A 24,763-nucleotide genomic window follows, 5' to 3' on the forward strand; every position below is an offset into this window, starting at 1 on the left:
AGGAAGGAAGGAAGGAAGGAAGGAAGGAAGGAAAGAATACACTCACCTGGGGTGATACAGCTGCAAACAACTAAAACTGACTCAGGTGATTTTAAGTAGGGGGGGATGTAGAGAGAGGGCGAAATGTATTAGAAGGCAACCAGTAACTCATGGAGGCCTCTCAGAGGGCAGAAATTAGGGCAGATATAAGGATATAGGTAGCAAGAAATGATGAAAATTCATTTCAGATATTGCTGCTAGAGTAAAGAAGCATCAAATATCTTCTGTTTTGTTGTTAATGTTTAACAGTCAAATTCCATCTTGGGACCATCTGACTGGTCAAGCTTGGGTCACCTAATCACCCCTTGGCTAAGGGATGGTGGAGTATCTTCATAGCCAATCTCACCAGACTGTATCCAGAGGGGGAAAGGAAATTCCTCCAAAGCAAAATTGAGATGCTGGCACCAGAAGGAAAAAGACAGACAATAAACAGCAAAAACATCAGTGTTTCCTGCAGTACTTGCCTTCATGAGGCACTTGGCCTGACCTCATTTTCCCTTTTGGTCCCATCTGAGGGACTTTTTTCTTTTCCTTTTTTTTTTTTTTTTTTTGACAGAGCCTTGCTCTGTTGCCCAGGTTGGAGTGTAGTGGTGCAATCTCGGCTCACTGCCACTGCAACCTCTACCTCCTGGGTTCAAGTGATTCTCCTGCCTCAGCCCCCCGAGTAGCTGGGATTACAGGCATGCACCACCATGCTTGGCTAATTTTTTGTATTTTTAGTAGAGACTGGTTTTCACCATGTTGGTGAGGCTGGTCTCAAACTCCTGACCTCAAGTGATCTGCCCGCCTCAGCCTCCCAAAGTGTTGAGATTACAGGCGTGAGCCACCACGCCTGGCCTGAGGGGCCCTTGAGAACTGCCATTCACTGAAAATGAATTCTAGGATTTTCCTAGGCAAACTCCTTCACCACCCTACCTCTCCATGCCCAGCCACCTCTGGAGGACAGGAGCTATGTCCATACCTTATAGGCTTGATTGCTGATTGTGTGACCTTGTAGCTATAGTCCCAAATCCTGAAAAATGGCCCTTCCTCTAAATCATTGAGACTTCAAAGTCTTCTTGGGTCCTTTCACAGGATATCTGCAAGGTTCTTCTTGATACCAAAATCAACTCTTTATATATATGTTTGTTTGTTTTAGAGACAAGATCTCACTTTGTCACCCAGGCAGGAGTGGTGCAATCACAGCTCACTGCAGCTTAGAACTCCTGGGCTCAAGCGATTCTCCCACCTCAGCCTCCCAAGTAGCTTGGACTACAGGGATGCACCACCACACCCAGATAATTTTTCTATTTTTTGTAGAGGTGGAGGTTAGCCATGTTGCCCAGGCTGGTCTCGACCTCCTGGCCTCAGTCTTCCCAGGACAATCTTCCAAATTGTTAGGTTTATAGGCGTGAGCCACTGCGACCAGCCAAAATCAGTTGACATCGGTCCATTTAGAAAAGCTTCCAGGCTTTGTGTGATGAGAACATTTGGAATGTACAATGGCTTCCCTATAAAGCTCTCATTATTGTATATTTCAAACAGTCCTCCCAGCTACCACACGTGGTTGGGAAGGATGGTATTTCAGTCAGCATTTTGTGGGTGAGATAATGGATACAGAACACCTTGCCTAAGATCCTGCAGAGAACTAGTGTCAGAGTCTGGGCTGGAATCCAGCTGTCTCGAGTGTTGATATGATAAGAGATGGGAAAGATTGTTAGGAACATAGTAGCATCAATCAGATGAACCCTGGGGACCCTGAAGAAGCTGGCTTTACTTCTTGCTTGGTGGGCAAGTAGTACAGAGTTGCAGGAGTAGGACGCTGTCTTTTCTCATTAGCCCCTTTTTGGTCCTTGAGGCTTGAAGATGATCATTCCCAGCCCCTAGAAGTGAGAGGAAATCCATCCTTGCCCCAGATATCCTGCCTGTTCCCCTGAGTATCTGACCTGGAGTCTCAGTCACTCAGTCTTATGGTCCTTCTGAAGAATAGCGATAGGACCGATGGCTTCAGCCTCACGTCTCCTCTTATTTACAGTGCTCAAACGACACCTCTGACTGTGCCACCTACACCTTCAGCTCGGGGATCAATGCCATTCAGGAATGGTATAAGCTGCACTACATGAACATCATGGCACAGGTGCCTCTGGAGAAGAAAATTAACATGAGCTATTCTGCCGAGGAGCTGCTGGTGACTTGCTTCTTTGACGGAGTATCCTGCGATGCCAGGTCAGGAGAGAAAGCTGCTCTCTCAGCCTCTGAGGACTGGCAGCTCTAAGTACCAGGCCCCTTTCAGGCACCTACAGCCTTGATGATAGGTCTTGGGAGTAAAAGGTGCCCTTCTCCCTAATGCTGCCTTTTGGAAACTGCTTACATGGGAGCTGTGTTCTAGAGTCAGTGAGTGAGGTATACATGACATACAATCAAAATTTCCTTAAACTCATTAAACTGCTCATTAAAAACAAGGTAGATGGCTGGGCGCTTTGGCTCACACCTCCAAATCCCAGCACTTTGGGAGGCTGAGGCAGGTGGATCACTTGAGGTCAGGAGTTCAAGACCAGCCTGGCCAAGATGGTGAGGCCCCGACTCTACTAAAAATACAAAAATTAACCAGGTGTGTGGTGCACACCTGTAGTCCCAGCTAGTTGGGAGGCTGAGGCAGGAGAATTGCTTGAACCCAGGAGGTGGAGCTTGCAGTAGCTGAGTAAGACTCAAAAGAAAGAAAGAGAGAGAGAGAGAGAGAAAGAAAGAAAGAAAGGAAATCCCCAACCCACAAGGTTGGCACAAAAGTACCTGTTTTGCCATACACTGTGCATATAACCTTGTATTTACCATCATGCATACTGATGATTAAGAGCCATTGTTCTAAGGAAGGAAGGAAGAGAAGGAGGGAGGAATAGGGGAAGAAAGGCCTATGTTCAAATACGTGAGATTTCAAACCTTTCACCTTTAGGATAACACTCAGATCCCTGGTGGTGACTGGGCAGTGGGTGAGACATTCTGAAGTGTTCCTGGCCCAGGCACAGTGGCTCACGCCTATAATCCCAGGACTTTGGGAGGCTGAGGAGGATGATTGCTTGAGCTCAGGAGTTAAAGACCAGCCTGGGCAACGTTGCAAAACCTCGTTTCTACAAAAAAAATAAAAAATAAAAATAAAAAAAAATTAGCTGGGCATGATGGCACACACTTGTAGTCCCAGCTACTCAGGAGGCTGAGGTGGGAGGATCACTTGTGTCTGGGAAGTTGAGGCTTCAGTGAGCCATAATTGCACCACTGCACTTCAGCCTGGGCAACAGAGCGAGACCCTGTCTCAAAAATAAAAATAAAATACTCAGCCTCTTTCGCCTGTCTATATGTTAGGGGACAGATGGGTTATTGTGAAAAGTGAATAATTGGAATCATGTCTCCCTAAGAGTTGGGTTCCAAAGTCGCATAAGGGCATAGACGATGTGATTCTTTCCCTGGGGATCATTTTCTAGGACTGGGAATTTGAATGGAAAAATGCCAAGTGTTGGCTGAAAAATTCAAAAGTGGAGGAATTTGGGGGCAGATGTGGCACAAGGAATGCCAAGATAGGATAGAGATAAAGGTGAGAGGATTCAGAGAGAACACAGAAGGCGGAGAGCTAGTTCTATGTCCATGTGTGTCAGCCAGGATGAGGGGCCTTGTTTGTCATTTGGTCAGGAGCAAGATGGGTATAATGAGCCACATCTTTTACCCAATCTTCCTAAAAATAGTTGGCTTCATTAGCACTGTCCTGCCCAACTTCAGCTAAGATGCGTGGGGGAGATCCTTTTCTGACCCATTTTCTTCCTCCGTAGGAATTTCACCCTTTTCCACCACCCAATGCATGGGAATTGCTACACTTTCAACAACAAAGAAAATGAGACCATTCTCAGTACCTCCATGGGGGGCAGCGAATATGGTAAGAAAATGTGCAACAAGGAGATCTTGAGGTCCTCCAACAGTGGACTTGGGGGCAGCAGGACAGTGGGGATGCAGGAGCCTTCCAGAAACTCAGAATCTCTCCCCCTTAGCCAGAAACCAGGGACGCCTTTTTTTCTGTCAGTGTTTCCATCGGTGTTCATGCTGGCTCCTTCCTTCCAAATCGGTGTCTGTTTTCTTTTTTGACTTCTCCTCCACCTTTGAGAGAGCTACAGGGACATCACTGGGGTTCCTTCTTCTAGGGAACTACTCCAGTTTAAACTCATAGCTGGGGTGAGTCATGCAGGGCATGTGGTTTCCAAATGGAGTTAAGCCCAGATATGCTGAACAGATTAGGGGGGTAGACGCACCTTTATCTTAGTTCAGATGACAGATTCTGGTTGGAGCCCAAACCCAGCTTGGCAACTCACTGTGTGACCTTGGTCAAGTTACTGCACTTCATCTATAAAGTGGGACTAATAATAATATCTCCCATGTGAGATTACTGAGAGGACTTAAAATACAGACTTAGAATAAGACCAGGTCTTCACTCTGTTAGTCTGCTTGGACTGCCATAACAAAATACCAGCGACTGGGTGCCTTCGGCAATAGACATTTATTTATCACAGTTTTGGAGACTAGGAAGTCCAAGGTCAAGGTACAGGCACACTCGGTTCTGGTGAGGCTTCTCTCTTTGGGCTGCAGAAGTCTGGATGCCCTCTCTCCATGTCCTCACATGGCCTTTCCTCTGTGGTGTGTCAACCTGGAGAGGCCTGTGATGTCTCTTCTTCTCATCAGGGCATCAGTCCTATCAGATTAGAGCCCCCGCTTATGGCTTCCTTTCGCCTTAATTAAGGCCCTATCACCAAATAATATCCCTTTGGGGCTTGGGGCTTCAACATATGAATTTGAGGCAGAAAACAATTCAGCCATAACACATACCAAGTACGCAGTAAATGTTAGTTGCTATTATTATTACTGTTACCCTTACGAGCACTGTTACCAGTCTACCACTATTGCTGCTGAAGTCGCAATGGTATTATTTCAGGGGTAATAAGTCACTACCCTCAAAATAATACCATTGCAACTTCCAGCACTACTGTTCCATTTTGATTACTTTTGTAGGGAAGGTAGGAACTGAACAGATTGGCCTGGTTTATGCCCAAAAGGAATTCTTGAAAGGTCCCATGCACATTGATGATGTGATATGTAGATATACTCCCACCAGGACAAGCAAGGCCCTGTTGTAAAGGAAATCCACACTTGGAATCCTGGCCTTTGTCACCGTGTAGTCTGTGCTCTTACTAAGTCTGCAAGAAATCATAATTCAGTGCATATACTTCATGGGGAAAAAGTAATCCGGAAACTGAAAGTGAAAAGTTGCAGAGTCCTGGCTCTGTATGGAGGAGCTGTGTGACCTCAAGCAATTCACTTCCCCTCTGGGGGCTTCTTTTCAAATTGTTTGTAATTCTTTACAAATTGTTTACAAATTATTTGCAATGGTTTACAAATTGTTTGTAATTCTTTATAAATTGTTTACAAATTGTTTTTGCAATTGTTTACAAATCGTTTGTAATTTTTTTTTTTTTTGAGTCAGAGTCTCGCTCTGTCCACGCGGTTGAAGTATAATGGCACAATCTCAGCTCACTGCAACCTCTGCCTCCTGGGTTCAAGTGATTCTCCTGCCTCAGCCTCCTGAGTAGCTGGGATTACAGGCACGCACCACCATGCCCGGCTAATTTTTGTATTTTTAGTAGAGACAGGGTTTCACCACGTTGGTCAGGTTGGTCTTGAACTCCTGACATCGTGGTCTACCCGCCTCAGCCTCCCAAAGTACTGGGATTACAGGCCTGAGCCACCATTCCTGGCCTATTATTTGTAATTGTTTACAAATTGTTTGCAAGTGTTTACAAATTGCCCTTGTTTACAAACTGAATGTCAGAATAACTCAAAATTCTCTTCTTTCCATCTGTATAGAGCCTGCTAATTCACTCATCCAGTTACCACCCATGGAGTATCTCCCATTTGCCAGGCCCTCTTCTAGGTCCCAGGGACACAGCAGTGAAAAGACAGAAGTTTTCTCTGCTGTTAGGAAACTTACATTTTTGTGGGGAGAGACAGATAACAAATGACTACACAACTACACAGACACGATCTAGTTACAAATCCTAATGACCACTATGCAGAAAAGAAAGAGGCAGAGTGGCAAGACAGAGTGGCTGGGATCAGGAAGGTGGGGGACTGTGAGTTTGGATAAGAAGGCCCAGAAAGATCTCTAAGAGGAAGACTATTTAAGGAGGAAAAGATTCATATTAAGATCTACACAAGAACATCCCAGCCACCAGCAAGGGCAAAGGTCCTGGGAAGGACATGAATCGGATGTGTTGTAGAAACAGAAATAAAACCAGTGTGCTTGGCGCTTATTGAAGTGGGGAGAGAGTGGGAGGAGATGAGGAGGGAGAAGTAGACAAGGGTTGTATTATCATCACCTTGATGATGCAGCCAGGTTTATTCTATGGCATTTCCATATATCCAGTGAGATGCCCCTGAATAGTTTCAGGTTTCAGGGAGTGACCTGGCCTGAGGTCCAATTGAATGAGCAGGATCTATGTGGATGGAAAGAAGAGAATTTTGAGAGTTACACTGACATTCGATTTGTAAACAAGGGCAATTTGTAAACAATTGCAAACAATTTGTAAATAAGCCCAGAGAGGGGAAGTCCATTGCTGGAGGTCACAGCCCAAACATAACAGAGCCAGGACTCTGCAATTTTTCACTCTCAGTTCCCAGGTTACTTCTTCCCAGTGAAGTATGTGCACTGATGCTGTGTTTACTCTGGTGCTGGGTCAGCAAAGACTGAAAGGGGCAAGAGCAGGAGTAGGAGGAGAAGTTGGGCCAGTGATCAGAAACACCATTAGTGATTCATCTCTTCTTGGGTGACCACCTTGAGGGATTAAGCAGCCACAGCAATGCATGGTATTTTTTTCTTTTTTTTTTTTATACTTTAAGTTCTGGGGTATATGTGCAGAATCTTGCAGGATTGTTACGTAGGTATACACATGCCATGGTGGTTTGCTGCCTCCAACCCTCCGTCACCTACATTAGGTATTTTTCTTAATGTTATCCTTCCCCAATCTCCCCACCCCTTGCTCCCTCCCCCAACCCCCCACCAACAACAGACCCCAGTGTGTGATGGTCCCCTCCCTGTGTCCATGCTCCAAACTCCCCATCTCAAAGGATTGTAAGGAGATGGCATGTCTCGGGCAGAGTGGCAATTTCCTTATACTTGGAAAAAACATATGCTTAGTAAGAACTGTGGCGGTGATTCTGTGTTTGAACCCCTGTTTTGAGCTAAGCTGTGGGGCACAGCAGAGAGCAAGTCAGGCATGAATTTCAATCTCATGGAGCTTCCAGTCTAGCCCTTGTCCACCTGTCACTTGTTGGAAATACTTGGTCTTGGATTTGAAGCTCCTGAAGCAGTGGGAGAGGTGGGCTACCCCAGGAAATGTGGGAGAGGTGGGCTACCCCCAGGAAATGTTTTCCTAGCCTTTGATCACAGCAGGCTGCCTTATCCTCCCAGGGCTGCAAGTCATTTTGTACATAAATGAAGAGGAATACAACCCGTTCCTTGTGTCCTCCACGGGAGCTAAAGTGATTATCCATCGGCAGGATGAGTATCCCTTTGTTGAAGATGTCGGAACAGAGATCGAGACAGCAATGGTCACCTCTATAGGAATGCACCTGGTAAGAGAATAGATTTCCGTAGGCTTGGAAAGGAAAACAGAAAGTTTTTTTTCAAGGATAACCAATGAGGTGCAGCTTATGGAAAAGGGTGTTTGTTTCAAAAGGGAACATGGTCCCACATTTTCCCGTGGTTACTCCATTCATTTCAAGAGTTACATTAAAGGTTGTGTTTGTATCTTCTGGCTGGCTGCGGTGGCTCACACCTGTAATCCTAGCACTTTGGGAGACCAAGGTGAGGTCAGGAGTTCGAGACCAGCCTAGTCATCTTGGTGAAAGCTGTCTGTACTAAAAATACAAAAAACTAGCCGGGCGTGGTAGTATGTACCTGTAATCCCAGTTACCCAGGAGGCTAAGACAGGACAATAGCTTGAACCCAGGAGGAGGAGGTTGCAGTGAGCCGAGACCACACCACTGCACTCCAGCCTCAGCAAGACTCTGTCTCAAAAAAAAAAAAGGTTGTATTTGTGTCTTTTGTATGGATTAATAGGACAGGATGCCATTTGGGGAAAGAATTTAAAAAGCAAGACACCAGCTTTTATGGAACCTATGCTGGAAGCAAGGCATTAGCACACTAACTATATATATTTGTCAGTAATATAAATAGATAAGATTATCATCTGTCCTTCTGGGCTGCTTAGAGGCCTATGAAGCATGCCAATAACTGCATTAAAGCCTAACGGAAAGTCACTGGACTATCCAAGGTCTAGTTAGACTATCACACTTCCGTCAATTTTACCTCATTTACCAAGAACCCCTTCTCCCTCCAAATTTGACCTTTGTGGACCTCACTGGGCACTGAGAACATGCATACCTATCAACTAAAATGCAAGTAAGCTGCAGACCAACCCCTGCCTGAGTCAGCCTTGCCCAATGGGAGCTGAATGGTAAGGTGAAGAGTGGGCTCTGATGGCCCTGATCCTTCTACTGCTTATGCAGTTTTCTTGTTTGCAGGCCTGGGGTCTTTTTTTTGAGACAATTTCACTCTTGTTACCCAGGCCAGAGTGCAGTGGCGCGATCTTAGCTCACTGCAACCTCCGCCTCCTGGGTTAAAGCAATTCTCCTGCCTCAGCCTCCTGAGTAGCTGGGACTACAGGCATGCGCCACCATGCCCAGCTAATTTTTGTATTTTTAGTAGAGACGGGGTTTCACCATGTTGACCAGGATGGTCTCGATCTCTTGACCTCGTGATCCACCCACCTCGGCCTCCCAAAGTGCTGGGATTATAGGCGTGAGCCACCGCGCCCAGCCCCTGGGGTCTTTTTATTTCAGGATCTATCTGCCTCTCTCTTTCTCTCTTTCATAGAATGACTGTTAAGAACTCATTTAGGCCGGGCAAGGTGGCTCATAGCTGTAATCCACTGTAATCCCAACACTTTGGGAGGCCAAGGTGGGTGGATCACTTGAGCCCAGAAGTTTGAGACCAGCCTGGGCAAAATGGCAAAATCCCATCTTTACCAAGAACAAAATACAAAAATTCACCAGGCATGGTGGCACATGTCTGTAGTCCCAGCTACTCAGGAGGCTGAGATAGGAGGATCGTCTGACCCCAGGGAGATTCAGTGAGCCATGACTGTACCACTGCACTCCAGTTTTGGTGACAGAGTAAGACCCTGCCTCAAAAAAAATAAAAATAAAAATAAAAAATAAAAAACTTATTTAAAGGAGCTAGTTAGGTGCACTATATGCACCTGTAGTCCCAGCCACTCAGGAAGCTGAGGTGGGAGGATCATTTGAGCTCAGGAGTTCAAGACCAGCCTGGGCAACATAGCAAGAACCCCCATCTCTATACAAAATATAAAATTAGCCAGGCATGCTGGCACACACCTATAGTCCCAGCTACGTAGGGGGGATCGCTTGAGAACAGGAGTTCAAGACCCAGTCTGGGCAACATAGTAAGACCCTGCCTCTATTTTTTTTAAAGCGCTTATTTAAAGAGAGTGTCCACACCAACCATACCAAGGAGTATACCAGGCAGAGTGTATCTCTTTTCCACTCTTAACACTCTTTTTAAAGAGACAGCCACTTAAGTAGTTGGGCAACTCATTCTTTTGTTCACTGGCAATTGGCAAAACCTCAGAGCACAACAGTGAACATTTTGACCAGACATTTCCCACACAGTTTCATCTATAACCCCGAAGAAGGACCCAAGATTTGTAGCATATCCTTCCCCTATCCTTTTGCCCTCTTCCTTCTTTTCTGCCTCTCACAGTGTCTGCAAACTGGTATGAGATACTAGGGCTTGCAAAAGTAACAAGAGCTAAGGAATTCTGCTCTCTTGTTTTCTTCCTCTGAGCTTGGAAATAGCCACCACATTGTTAAGCAAGTGTTCTCTTTACCAGTGGTGGGTAAACAAAGACATGGGTGAGTTTTCTGCTACACCTAATTTGAGTTGTAGAAAATGGAAGCCACAGAGCAGGGTCAGTCAGCTCTAGGTCTGATTTATGAGCATTTAAAACAACAATAAAAAGACAGGATTATGAAGAGGTCAGCAGAGGGTCACTAAGAAAAAGTCCAACCAAACTAGACTTCCTTCCTTTCTTATTTTATTTATGTATTGATTGATTGATAGGTGTGTGAAGCTGGTAGGCTCAGTCAGCTGGCCAGGCAGTTGGTAAATAAAACTTCCTTTATTCATTGTGGGATTGTGTGTCCAAAGTACTGAATAGTAAGAGATGAACCCAACAGAGCTCCTGCCTTCAAAGCTCATCACTTTAAGAGGGGAAGGCAAAAGTTTGTTTGCTTTTTTGAAGACAAGGTCTTGCTTTGTTATCCAGACTGGAGTGCAGTGGCATGATCTCGGCTCACTGTAGGCTCAACCTCCCCAGGTTCAGGTGATTCTCTGACCTTAGCCTCCCGAACAGCTGAGACTACAGTTGCATACCACTATGCCTGGCTAACTTTTGTATTTTTTGTAGAGAGGAGGTTTTGCCAGCTTGCCCAGGCTGGTCCTGAACTCCTAGGCTCAAGTGATCTGCCTGGCTCAGCCTCCCAAACTACTAGGATTACGAGCATGAGCCACTGTGCCCAGCCTTTCTCTTAATATAATTATGTGGGGAAAAAAAATAAACGAAGCTGGGCACAATGGCTCATGCCTGTAATCCCAGAATTTTGGGAGGCCAAGATGGGCAGATCATGAGGTCAGGAAATCGAGACCACCCTATGGCCAACATAGTGAAACCTTGTCTCTACTAAAAAAAAAAAATTGCCGGGTGTAGTGGCACACACCTGTACTCCCAGCTACTTGGGAGGCTGAGGCAGAGGCTGCAGTGAACCAAGACCCCACCACTGCACTCCAATATAGTGAAACCCCGTCTCCACTAAAATACAAAAAATTAGCTGGGCATGGTGGCACGCGCCTATAGTCCCATCTACTCAGGAGGCTGAGGCAGGAGAATTGCTTGAACCTGGGAGGCAGAGGTTGCAGTGAGCCAAAATCACACCACTGCACTCCTGCCTGGCGACAGAGTGAGACTCTCTCTCAAAAAAAACACACACACACATATAGAAAATCCTGTAATATTAAACGCATTTATGCCTAGTGTTCCATTATTGGAACACTAAGCATGTGGGAGTTATCTCACAAAATGGGTGATGAGCAATTTTCTTTCTAAAATAACCTAAAATGAATGGCAGTATCACCACTGTTTTTATCTATCAAGTCAGTAAGTTTTTCTTTGATACTCTTCCCTTTCCTCTCCTTCCAAGTTACTTTTTTTTTTTTTTTTNGTGTGATCACAGATCACAGCAACCTAGCCACCGGGGGTCATGCAATCCTCTTGCCTCAGCCTTCCAAGTAGCTTCCAATTTAATTTTTAAATTTTTGTAGAGATGGGAGTCTCGCTGTGTTGCTCAGGCTGGTCTCAAACTCCTGGCCTTGAACAGTCCTCCCATCTGGCTTCCCAAAGTGCTGGGATTATAGGTGTGACCCACCACACCTGACCAAAGACAAAAGTAAACACAACTTTGCAATACAGTTTCCATATCCGTGGAAACAAATCTTTTCTGCCTGGTTCTGAGGCTCAGTTCTTAGAATGTAATAGATCCTCAGTAAATATTGATAGATGGTGGGTTGATGGGTAGATGGATGAGTGGATGGATGGTTGGATGGATGGATGGATGGATGGGTGAATGGGTGGGTGGGTAGGTGGATGGATGGATGGATGGATGGATGCCCAGACAGAAACTATTGGAGAAGGATTTCCAAATGATGAATTTAGAAGGGCAAGTGCAGGCAAATAGTCAGGAAGAGCCAGTCCAGACAAAGAATGTAGCAATTACAAAGGAGTCACAAAAAGGAGTTTATTTAAGCTGTGTAGTGAAACTTCTCAAAAAGTAATTTTGGTGGAAGTATAATCAGTACACTGGAGACAGCACATTTGTAGTAATTCTGGAAAGAAATGATGTGAACCTCAGCTGAGGCAATGGCTTGTGGGGATGAGCAGAGGAAATAGATTTCAGGGATATTATGGCACAGAAGCAACAGGGCATGACAGCCAGTATTAGTGAGAAGGGTCCGGAAAAGTTAAATTAATATTTAAGTCCCAGCTTGGGTAGGGAGGTGGAGGAATGCCAGGCTCAGAATTAGAGAATCCAAGAGCAGGGGTATGTCTAGGGGAGAAGATGACCGCTTCAGTTTGGGACAGACCCAATTTATTATGGCTTTGAGAAGTCAAGGTGAAAAGAAAGCATTCGTTGGATGCTGTGGACCTGGAGCTCAGGAGAAAATCTTGGGGGGTAATTGTAGACATGGAAATAAATGCCAAGACCTGAGACAGAACACTAAACATGCAAATGTTTAAGGGCTGAGTAGAAAGTAAAAGGAGAAAGAGAGGCAGAGATGTAGGAACAGAAGCCAGAAAGAGTTGGCATCAGATACATCAAGGAAGAGAATTTCACGGAAGGTGTGACCAAAAGTAACAAGTACAGTTGAAAGGTCAGGCAAGGTAGAGGGCAAAAGTATTTCTCTGAGTTTGGCAGCCAAGAGGTCACCAGTGTTCTGTGCCAGAGTAGTTTTCAGTGGAAGGAGTGGAACAGAAACCAAAGTACAGTGGGTTGAATGGTGAATGGGAAATGAGGAAGTGAACAAGGGTGGACCACTCACCCAGTGAGGTTGGGGACCAGGCCCTGGAGAATGGGGAGACTCCATGTCACTGCAAATCCTATTGTACCTTTTGATCCTAAAGTACATAGCCAGACTTCATTTCACAAGTACAGTCTATGCCAAACAGGGATTAAGAGCTCCGATGGCTGAGATTCAAGCCCCAGTTTTGCAAGTTGGTTGTGTAATCTCTGCCTCAGTGATCTCATCTGTAAAATAGGGATGATGAAAATGATGCTACTTCATGGCTGGTGAGGATTTAATGAGTTGGTACATGTGAAACACTTTGAAATGTGCTTGGAATATAGTAAGTGCTTAAAATATATTGGCCTGGCTGGGTGCAGTGGCTTACACCTGTCATCCCAGCACTTTGGGAGGTTGAGGCAGGTGGATCACTTGCACCTAGGAGATTTGAGACCAGCCTCAGCAATATGGTGAAACCCCATCTCTACAAAATATATAAAAATTAGCCAGCTGTGGTGGCAGGAATGTGTAGTCCCAGCTCCTTGGGAGGCTGAGGTGGGAGGATCACTTGAACCCAGGAGGCAGAGGTTGCAGTGAGCTGTGACCATGCCACTGCACTCCAGCCTGGGTGGCAGAGTGATACTCCATCTCAAAAAAAATTTTATATATATATATATATATATATATATATATATATATATGTATATATATATGTATGTGTATATATGTGTGTGTTTGTATGTGTATATATATATATATAGAGAGAGAGAGACAGAGAGAGAGAGAGAGACTATTATTAAATACTTTTTAAGAAAAGAGGTAAAGAGAAGTAAAAATAACTTTGAGTGGAAAAGAGGGGTTAGGGAAGGTTTCTCTTGTCTTTTTTGACACCATTCTCCTTTATGAATTTTATATATAAGCCCACATATAATGTATGTTTATATTATACAATATTAGCATATTATATATAAAAGATACTATTAATAATTATACATACATAAAGGATAGTGATTATTTATCATATATGTTGCAAATATCTTTCCCAGTTTGTGGTTTTCTTTAGGGTACTTTTTCACATGCAAAATAGTGAATGCTTACATAGTCAAAGTCTTTGTTTTCTTCTTTAGTCATTATATTAATGAGAGTTCTTCCTCTTTGAGACCAGATACTAAATTGAGTTTGCTTCCAGTTATTTTATTATTTCATGTAACATTTTAAGCCATCTGAATTTTTTTCACCGGGTGTAGTGGCTCACGCCTATAATCTTACTGCTTTGGGAGACTGAGGTGGGAGTTTACTGCTGCCATGACCTCCTGGGTTCAAGCAATCCTCCCACCTCAGTCTCCCAAGGAGCTGGGATTACAGGCTAACTAGGTGTGCGCCACCACGCCTAGCTAATTATTATCTTTTTAGTAGAGATGGGGTTTTGCCATGTCGGCCGGGCTAGTCTCAAACTCCTGGCCTCAAGTGACCACCCATCTCAGTCTCCCAAAGTGCTGGGATACAGGTGAGTCACCATGCCTGGCCTGTTATTATTATTGTTTAGTCAAAATGAAGTAGCCACTAAGTAGCACAGTGGGAATCTGATTTCAGACTTATTCAGACCCGAGCCCATATTCCTGACCCCTTAGCCAGCCGGCTTGGTGCTCCTGGTTGTTTAGGGGTGAATGACCATTGATCATAACACAGTTTCTCGAGAAGAAGCCTTCTAGGAGGACCCAAAATTCAACCCCCTTATGCCCATGGTCAGAGGAGACCATCAGGACAGGGTCATGGGAGGGACCCCAAGGCAGCCTAGAGACCCAAAGCAAACAAAACCTCCTCAATAATGAATCTAAGTCCCACACAGGGGCTCAAGCCTGTAATCTTTGGGAGGGCAAGGAGGGCAGATCACACAAGGTCAGGAGTTCAAGACCAGCCTGGCCAACATAGTGAAACCCCATCTCTACTAAAAATACAAAAAAAAAAAAAAAAATTACTTGGGCGTGGTGGCACACACCTATAATCCCAGCTACTTCAGAGGCTGAGGCAAGAGAATAGCTTGAATCCAGGAGGAAGAAGTTGCAGTGTGCCGAGATCACGCCACTGCATTCCAGCCTGGGTGACAGAGTGAGACTCCATCTCCCCACCCCCACCCCCACCCCCCCAAAAAATAGTCCCTCCCCCCAGGTCTGCACTAGTTCAAGAAAAAAAGCCAGCCACCTGTTCCATCCCCACCCTGGCCATCTCTGCTGTTCCATCCCTGGCAGAAGCAGCAGTCTATTCTGAGAAACAAGGGCAGAGCGTGGAAACCACGGGAAAGAAAGGCCCCCCACACACCCCCAGAGTCAGACTTGGGCTACCAGCAGGCCAGCTGCCACTTTGGCCTGTTGACTGGGGCTGCTAGACACCTCCCCCATGCCCTCAGTAGCTGGGAGAGGAAGTCCTTTTTACAACGGGAGAATCTGTCACTAAAACAAAGTCTTACCCAGAAATGTACATAATGGAAAGAGAAACGCAGGATGAATGTAGGTGAGCCTGGGAGACCAGCCTGTTGACCGCTGTGATGGGCCCTAAATCAGGGTGCAGGTGGAAGGGAATTTGAAAACCTCTCAGCTGTGGCAAGGAAGCCAATCTTTCTGAGAAGGTGACTTGGGATTACTGGCTAGGACAAGAGTTACCACTGAAATGTGAGAACAATGGTCTGATAGCCACCCTGTCTGGAAATAGCTTGGCTGGACTGACCATCTCACGGATGAGAAGTGATTATACTGGTTGGAAGGTCTCAAGGTTGCAAGAAGGTGGTAGCTGGCTCTCTAACCCCAGAAGCTGTGGGGGCTTTGATAAAGGCCCTCCCCTTGTAGCCTTTCCGCCCCTCCGGCTCTGCTGCCATCTGGGCTTTTTCCCTTAGCACTGTTTATACCTTAAGGAATGAGCTCACTGGGTGCAGCCGCCCATACCTGTAATCCTAGCACTTTGGGAGGCTGAGGTGGGAGGATCACCTGAGCCCAGGAGGCCAAGGCTGCCATGAGCCATGACTGCACCACTGCACCCCAGCCTGGGTGACAAAACGAGACCCTGTCTCAAAGAGACAGAGAGAGAGAGAGAGACAGAGAGAAAGAGAGAGAGAGAGAGGTGAGCTAAGGACTCCTATGTAATTGTATCCTTCCCCAAGATCTTCAGAAAGAAGCAGATAGTACCTGGTTTGATATAAATGGGCTCCATGTCTGACACATATACCCATATACATACACATACATGCACAATCCACTCACATCCACACACACCCATGTGTGCACCCGCACACATACTCTATTTTTTTTTGAGACAGAGTCTCGCTCTGTTGCCAGGCTGGAGTGCAGTGGCGTGATCTCGGCTCACTGCAACCTCTACCTCCCGGGTTCAAGCGATTCTCCTGCCTGAGCCTCCCGAGCAGCTGGGACTACATGCATGCACCACCATGCCCAGCTAATTTTTGTATTTTTAGTAGAGATGGGATTTCACCATGTTAGCCAGGATAGTCTCGGTCTGTTGACCTCATGATCCACCCTCCTCGGCCTCCCAAAGTGCTGGGATTACAGGCGTGTGCCACCATGCCCAGCCACACATACACACTCTTACATGCATACGTGTATGCATAGATACTCATACAAACTCACACATATGCACACATATACACACTTTTTTGTGTGTCCCTAGGTGTCAGGATAGAAGTCAGAATGTCTTCTTTAGTCATTATGTTAATGAGTTCTTCCTCTTTGAGAGCAGATACTAAATTGAGTTTGCTTCCAGTTATTTTATTATTTCATGTAATATTTTAAGCCATCAGAATTTAAGCCTCCACAAGCCAGTGGTTCTGGAAAACTGAAAGCTGGGGCTGAGGGAAGAGCATTCTGTTAAAGTTCATGCATTTGAGGCTTTGAGAATCTCAAGACCTCTACCCCACTCAGAACAGAACATATGCTCCATTTGCCCTACTTTCCATTGCTTCAGAAAACAACCTGAACTTTCCAAGAGCTCCGAGTTTGATAAGCATCGTTGAAGAGTAAAGGGCCATTGAATACCCAGAAAGCGTAGAAATCCAAATGGTTTCTCATAATCGGTTTCCTGGAAGTGGCCCATGGGCTGGTTCTCAGGGTAGAGAGAGCCCCAGTCACCCCTGCTGGCTGCACACAGCTTGCCTAAGTGGACAGACCCCTCATCTAGATGGCAGGGTATTGTGCTTTCCTACCCAGGGCAGGTAGAGCCTGTAACTGACACTCTAGACACTGAGAACAGCTCAACAGGACCGGGCAGGGTGGGGTTGGGAGGGGCATAGGAATGTGTCCACCCAGGGATCCTGCTACTTGGAGAAGCTTAGAGGATGGCATGGAATTGTGACCTCGAGGAAGGCCACTGTTCAACATCTTTGCACCTCTGTGCCCAGCCCAGCCCTGGCATGCACTAGAGGCCCTTCATGCTTTTGCTACCCAGCTATTAAGTCTTTATTCTGTACTGACATAGAAAGACACTCACTCTTATAAGTGAGAAGGGCAGGTCGCCGTGCAAAGTGAACGTGTGAGTCCATGTCTGTCTGCCTGAGATGCAGGATCTCATCTGCTAGTACAGGCACCCTGGGGAAGAGGGGAGGCCAGACAGCCACTTTCCCGTTTGTTTGCTTCTGTTGTTTAAACATTTTTAAATGAGCATCGCCAATTGCCCTGGAGGTACTTGCAGGTAATTGAGGGAGACTAATGGGTCAGCAGATGAAATGCAATACAAACAGAAAGGGATTATAGTCAATTGAGATGGCTACAGTTTCCATCTGTGTCAAACCTCTGAATTCCTTTTTCCCCAGTTTTCATTCTTTCTTCAAAGAGAAAATCATTTTCTTCCCTCCCACAAATCTGCCATCCTTTTTCGCTTTACCTCCGTCTCCCCAACCAAAAAACTAAAAACGTTTATACCTGGGCACATGGACACACACAGCGCACAATCACACAGTTGTGATAAACTGGTCATGATTTATCTTCCATTGAGATGCTGCCCTTCGAAGATGTTATCCTCCTTCCACCCCGATTTTTGCTTGTCTGGCTTGGCTGGATTATTTATTTGCAGCAACAAATATTAAGCTAGAGCAAAATTTAGTAATCCACAATAAAACATCATTGAAACCAGGCGCAGTGGCAGGAGCCTGTGGTCCCAGCTACTTGGGGAGGCTGAGGTGGGAGGGTCCCTTGAGCTCGGAAGGTAGAGGCTGCAGTGAACCCTGATTGCACCATTGAACTCCATTTGCCCTGGGTGACAGAGGGAGACCCTCATCTCTTAAAAAAAAAATCATCAAATACGATTTTTGAACTTTGAGTGACAATGCTGTTTACCTCCTCTGATGATCAGGGTAGCATTCTACTCCGTTGAGCTTTCCTTGGCTTTTTTCTAAGAAAGTCAACATCTTTCAAGTCAACTCCTGGGACCAAAAAACAAGACAATGAGTCCTTCACCTGAGCAGGAATCCCAGGCAACTCACAGTCCCTACTTCCTTCCTGTTACGCTTTCTTTCTTTCCTTCTTTCCTTTCTTCTTTCTTTTCCTTCCTTCCTTCCCTTCTTTCTTTCTTTCTTTTTCTTTCTTTCTCTCTCTCTCTCTCTCTCCCCCTCTCCCTCTCCTTCCTTCCTTCCTTCCTTCTGTCCTTCTTTCCTTCCTCCCTCCCTTCCTCCTTCTCTCCCTCACTCCCTCCCTCCTTCCCTTCTTCTCTGTCTCTCTCTCTCTCTTGTTTTCAAAATGAGTCTTGCTCTGTCACCCAGGCTGGATTGCAGCAGCACAATTGTAGCTCATTGCAGCCTCAAACCTGGGACTGAAGCAATCCTCCTTCCCCAGTCTCCTAAAGTACTGGGATTACATGCATGAGCCAGTGCACCCGGCCCTGCTCATTCTAATCCCTCTTCCCTCCTCCCAGTGGATTCGTTAACTGCAAATTCATTTCATTCCGAAAATGAAATACAAATTTCTCAGCTGGGCATGATTTGGCCTCCACCTTCCCATCTGACTCCATCTCCAGCAATTTCTCTATTTTGCCATTTGCAGCTACACCAGCCCCTCCTGCCTCAAGCCTTTCCTGTTCACTCCACCCAATCATATTCTGTCCACTTCTTCATCTTCATTTTTTAAGATAGGGTCTCACTCTTGCCCAGGCTGGAGTGCAGTGGTACGATCACAGCTCACTACAGCCTTGACCTCCTGGGCTCAAGTGATCCTCCCACCTCAGCCTCCCAACTAGCTGGGGTTACAGATGCGCACCACCACACCCAGCTAATTTTTTGTATTTTTGGTAGAGACAGCCTCCCCAGTAGCTGTGCCTACAGGTGTGTGCCACCATGCCCAGCTTCCTGTCCACTTCTTGATAAGACCAGCTCTTTCTTACAGTTCCATGTTGAGCCAACAGGTCCCTTTTTCAAAGATACCTTCCCTAAGCACCCTATGGGAAAAACTGCCCATCTCCTCTTAACCCCTCCACTTTCCCTACCCCATTTCATTAAACACCATCCAGGTTTATCCAAAATCATCTTATTTATTTATTTGCTTGCTGACCATCTGTCTACCCCACTGGAAGGCATGTTCCATGAGAGCAGAGAACTTATCTATTTGATCATTGCTGATTCCAGTGTCTACAGCAGTACTGGGCACCTAATAGGTGCTCACTAACTTTTCATTAAATGAGTGACCAAATAGCTTTTCAGCTCCCAAGGGTTGCTTGCAAAGTCCCCTGTCTGGTGCCCCTTGCAAAGCCCCCTGCCTGGGTACTGGGGGAGGACAGGGCTGAGTGTGTGCTGCTGTGATTGCAGACAGAGTCCTTCAAGCTGAGCGAGCCCTACAGTCAGTGCACGGAGGACGGGAGTGACGTGCCAATCAGGAACATCTACAATGCTGCCTACTCGCTCCAGGTAACAGATTGACGGGGGCACCCAGCCCTAGGTTTATGGCCTGGACCCAGGAGACAAAGTTATATCTAGGCTGGGGTGTGGCTTGGACCAGGAACTCTGGGTGAGGATCCCTGGGGTTCATCCAGAGACCTCAAGAACAAATGATGCCGGCTGGTTCCAGTCCTCTGCAGTTTGTCTGTAACCAGAGCTTAATTGATTCACTGAGGTTTGCGTGGAACTCAATGTACAGCCGAGACAGACCCACCTCCTAAATGGGCCTTGGCAGGGGAGGGACAGGAGAGAAGAGATCTGGGAGAGACACTGGCCAAAGGGTCAAGAGTGTGGCTTCCAGGTCTGCTGGTGCCCCTCACTAGATGATGGCCTTGGGCCATCTGGGCTCCCCTCAGCAACCACAGGGGGAGGTGGGATTGGATTAGGGACTGCTAATTTGCAGCTCCCAGTCTCCTTCCAGGCAGCATACATCCAGGTTTTTCAAGAGCCTGGATAGTGTTTAAAAGTCAGGGAATTTTACAAGAAAATCAAGATTTCCAGCCCCTTGAAAAAAATGTAATAATAAGGCAACATGGAGCCCATATTTCCTGCAGGATGAACAGTGGGGGCAGCTACCCCAATAAACGAAGCAGGTGTCCTCTTGCTCCCATGGTTCTCACTACCCCTCCAGTATGTGGCTTACATCACTGCCTCCTGTAGGCGTTTGGTTTTTCAACACTTAAGTGAGACGATCTGTTCTGCCTTCTCTCACATTCTCGGAATAATAATAATAATTTATTATTATGTTAATAATAAATAAACTCTTAATACATCTTCCAGCTTGAGCCCTTTGGAGTTCCGGGACCATGTCCAGCCCAGTTGGCATAAGGGGCAGGTTCATATGGTTGGTGAAGCCTTAGGGAGACTGACCCTCTGGGCTGAGGGATGTGCAGGGAACTCCTTGGCATCCCTGTGCAAAAACATGAGTGGCATCCCCACGTCTCCCCTTTCAGATCTGCCTTCATTCATGCTTCCAGACAAAGATGGTGGAGAAATGTGGGTGTGCGCAGTACAGCCAGCCTCTACCTCCCGAAGCCAACTACTGCAACTACCAGCAGCACCCCAACTGGAGTGAGTGAGACCAGCCCCAGCCTTGCATGCCCCAGGACCAGGGTCAGCCTAGCCCCAGCAACAGGCAGCCTGGGCCCCCACCCCATTGCATTTTGCCTGAAGGAGATATGGTTGAGAGCCATTAACTGGAGTTTTACTTCGGTTCAAGCCTGGCTTGAATTATGCTTCCCAACTGACCACCTTAGTCAACCCCAGGAGGTAGGAACTGTGGATATTATCTATTCACAGAATAGATAACCAAGGCCCAGAAAGGCTAACCAGCTTGCCCAAGGTCACACTGCCAGAAAGGAACAGAGCCGGATCCAAACCAAGGGCGACCTGACCTTCAGTTCACATCCTTAACCACCTCACTGTTTCCCAACATCACAACACAATATGTGTTTCCAGAGAGCCAGTGTTGGTAGAAAGTGGGAGGAGAGGTCATTAAAATGAGACCATGGGGCTGTCCTTGGTGACCCAGGGACACCCAGGAAGGGTCCTGTGGCTCCAAAGCTCAGGCTCCCCTCTCCCTTGTCCCTCAGTGTACTGTTACTACCAACTGCATCGAGCCTTTGTCCAGGAAGAGCTGGGCTGCCAGTCTGTATGCAAAGAAGCCTGCAGGTATGTGGACCCCAAGGGATGAAGTGGGCAACTGGGTTGGGCTGGGCCACCTACACTCACGCTGTCTCCTCCTCCCTCAGCTTTAAGGAGTGGACACTAACCACAAGCCTGGCACAATGGCCATCCATGGTTTCGGAGGTAAATTCTTCTGCCTAGCCTTTCCCCCTCCAGCCCCCAGCCTGGACCCTCGCTGACATCCTTGCTGTGTCCTCTGGCCTGGGACATGGTCTAAGGGGAAGAGAGCTAACTTGTGGAGGCTGGGGGACAAGTTGGGGAGCCTGTGGAGGGAGGCTGGGCCTGGCCTCTCAGGCATCCTCAGGCCCACTCTTTCTCTCTCCATTGTAGAAGTGGTTGCTGCCCGTTCTCACTTGGGACCAAGGCCGGCAAATAAACAAAAAGCTCAACAAGTAAGTTTCCTCTACCCTGTTCCTCTACCTCTGCCTGCCACAGCCCCAAGCCTTCTCACTTGCTTCAGTATGAGCATGGCCAAATCCTCTTTTTTTTTTTTTTTTTTTGAGACGGAGTATTTCTCTGCCACCCAGGCTGGAGTGCAGTGACATGATCTCAGCTCACCGTAACCTCCACCTCCTGGGTTTCAGCAATTCTCCTGCCTCAGCCTCCCAAGTAGCTGGGATTATAGGTGCACACCATTATACCTGGCTAATTTTATATTTTTAGCAGAGATGGGGTTTCACCATATTGGCCAAGCTGGTCTTGAACTCCTGACCTCAAGTGATCCACCTGCCTCGGCCTCCCAAAGTGCTGGGATTACAGGCATGAACCACTGCACCTGGCCCACTCTCCTTTTCATTCACTCACTCATTCATTTCCTCAAAGCTGAGAATGGTGAACTCACACCTGTGAATCATGTCATGTGAACTCACATTTATCTAAGCCATCACCATCTCCCTCATGCCCACTGCTGGGCCTGCCTACTATGAGAGCCAATCTGGCTTCCAACATTCATAGAGCACCCCCTAGGTGCCAGGTGCTGTGTGAGGTGCTAGGGGAACCAGGACCATCAAGCAGACATGGTCTCTGCCCACCAAGGTACTTGCACTCTAATGATAAAATAGGCTTTGACTAAGCAGTTGCAAACCATTAAACCAAGTGTTGTAAACTGGTGACTGATTCTTGGGCCAAATCTGGCCTCATGAAAGCAACCCATTATTTCAAGCTTTTCCTGAAAGTTCAAAAGTTCTGGTGAGAGCGACCCTCCATTGTTTTGTAGCACCGAGCAGCTGAGTAATACCTGCTCCTTTGGATGGTCCAGTTCATCATCATCCTATCAAGAGGCAGTTTAGTGCAATGGTTAAAAGCATGGACTCTGAAGCCAGATCTAAATGAGTTGGAGTACTGGCTCAGCCAACTATTAACAGTGTAGTCTTGGGCAAGTTCCTTAACCAATCTGCAGCTCAGTTTTCACATCTGTGAAATCAGGATGATGAAAATGTACATACCTGCCTCATAGGGCTGTTGGGAGAATTCAGTGAGTTAATTCACATAAAGTTCTTATGACAGTGCTTGGCAACACAGGAAGTCCCCCATAAATGCTCATTGCCATTATGCCTCTTATCATAATACCTTATACTCAACTACCCTGCTCATGTATATTACCCGTATATACTTGAGATTGCAATCGAACAATTACAAATGTCCATGTTTAATGAAGAACAGGGTACAATGACAATATGGCTGGATGGACTTAGTCTGTAAGTTGGGAAACGGTTCTTGAGTGAATGAATGACCTGAGGACCAGATCCAGGCTGGAGATATACTCTGGGGTGTAGACCAAGCCCTTATGGGCCAGGTCCCAATACCCGCAAGGAGCTCAGCACCTTGGCTGTGCTGTAAGCTTGGGCAGCAGGGAGACAGCCAGGCTAAGGACTGGTGATCTGGTAAGATGCCAAGACTCTTGATTCACCTATTGGAATTTTGCAGGACAGACTTGGCCAAACTCTTGATATTCTACAAAGACCTGAACCAGAGATCCATCATGGAGAGCCCAGCCAACAGTGTGAGTAGAGTGGCTTCCTTCCGGGACCTATCCTGGGCCTACAAATGTGCCCATCTGCCTGGCCTTGGGGAGCAGAGTCAGGGTAGGGGTTCCAGCCTGCTGTAGGAGGGCTTCTGTAGGCCAGCCAGGTCTCAGGTCAGAATGTGCAGGGTGAGAGGAGACAGGAAGCCTGCCTGTTTTTTCCCCCCGGCCTATGCAGGGTCCAGGCTGGCCCGTGGCTCCCTTGTGAATCGGGGTCCCTATGTGAGGCCAACCTGGGGGAAGGTCCCTCTTGATGGTGTGGCTTGGCCTTCCTTGCAGATTGAGATGCTTCTGTCCAACTTTGGTGGCCAGCTGGGCCTGTGGATGAGCTGCTCTGTTGTCTGCGTCATTGAGATCATCGAGGTTTTCTTCATCGACTTCTTCTCTATCATTGCCCGCCGCCAGTGGCAGAAAGCCAAGGAGTGGTGGGCCCGGAAGCAGGCTCCCCGCTGTCCAGAAGCTCCCCGCAGCCCACAGGGCCAGGACAATCCAGCCCTGGATATAGACGATGACCTACCCACTTTCAACTCGGCTTTGCACCTGCCTCCAGCCCTAGGAACCCAAGTGCCCGGCACACCGCCCCCCAAATACAATACCTTGCGCTTGGAGAGGGCATTTTCCAACCAGCTCACAGATACCCAGATGCTGGATGAGCTCTGAGGCAGGGTTGAAAAGACAGATCTAGTCAGGACCACCAGCCAGTGTCTAAGGGCATGGACTGGGTCCGGGTCCCCCTAGATACACAGGGATCCTTCTGCCCCACTCTGGGCTTTTCAGAGACTCCGACCAAAAAGCCTGCTTTAAACCACAAGATGGGGCCTGGGCATGTGTAGGAGGACCCATCTGGCATGACGCAGCAACACTCACAGCTGTCCAGGATGAGATAAATCCCAGGACCTGAACTCTTAGCACATCACTAGAGACTGGAGGCTGAGGCAGTGGTGCTCGCCCAAGCAAAGGCCAGAGTGAGGACTGATGCAGCTCCCCACGGGTCTTGAGGAGGAAGGACTCCTCCAAAGTTCCAGGCTGAGGGTTTCACCCATACTGACAGCCTGGGCTGGAGCCCAAGGATATTGAGTATCAAGGCTGGACAGCTACTGCCAGATGCCAAAGAGAGGAGAAAGTGCCAGCCCCGACGATGGAGCCGTTTGTGAATAAACTGTTCTTAGTCATTGACACTGGGGAAAGGTGGCCTCCATGCCCTCAGGATGCAGAGAACTGGCCCAGGGCCCCCGGAGTGTTTGTGGGAATCAGGGTGCAGTGGTGGAGGTCTGGGACTCTGTCAGGGTGTCCTCACTTTGGGGCAGCGGTGGGCCCAGGAAATGGATATGATTATCCCATTTTGTGGATAAAGAAACTGGGGCACAGAAAGATTGTTACT

General features: G+C 47.0%; 1 protein-coding gene across 1 annotated transcript in view; it reads left to right on the plus strand.

Annotated features, from left to right (window-relative positions):
- Window positions 1–24,557, plus strand: part of SCNN1G (sodium channel epithelial 1 subunit gamma) — a 32,553-nt gene extending 7,996 nt beyond the window's left edge. The window contains exons 4-13 of the mRNA XM_017534387.1: window positions 2,054–2,244; window positions 3,837–3,940; window positions 7,520–7,683; window positions 19,545–19,643; window positions 20,627–20,744; window positions 21,266–21,344; window positions 21,425–21,482; window positions 21,690–21,751; window positions 23,286–23,361; window positions 23,662–24,557. Coding sequence (XP_017389876.1) covers window positions 2,054–2,244; window positions 3,837–3,940; window positions 7,520–7,683; window positions 19,545–19,643; window positions 20,627–20,744; window positions 21,266–21,344; window positions 21,425–21,482; window positions 21,690–21,751; window positions 23,286–23,361; window positions 23,662–24,042 — 1,332 coding nt within the window. The 3' untranslated portion in view covers window positions 24,043–24,557. The remainder of the gene's footprint in view (window positions 1–2,053; window positions 2,245–3,836; window positions 3,941–7,519; window positions 7,684–19,544; window positions 19,644–20,626; window positions 20,745–21,265; window positions 21,345–21,424; window positions 21,483–21,689; window positions 21,752–23,285; window positions 23,362–23,661) is intronic.
- The last annotated feature ends 206 nt before the right edge of the window (window positions 24,558–24,763 follow it).

The sequence above is a fragment of the Cebus imitator genome, unplaced genomic scaffold (assembly GCF_001604975.1).
Source record: "Cebus imitator isolate Cc_AM_T3 unplaced genomic scaffold, Cebus_imitator-1.0 Scaffold85, whole genome shotgun sequence".
NCBI lineage: Eukaryota > Metazoa > Chordata > Mammalia > Primates > Cebidae > Cebus > Cebus imitator.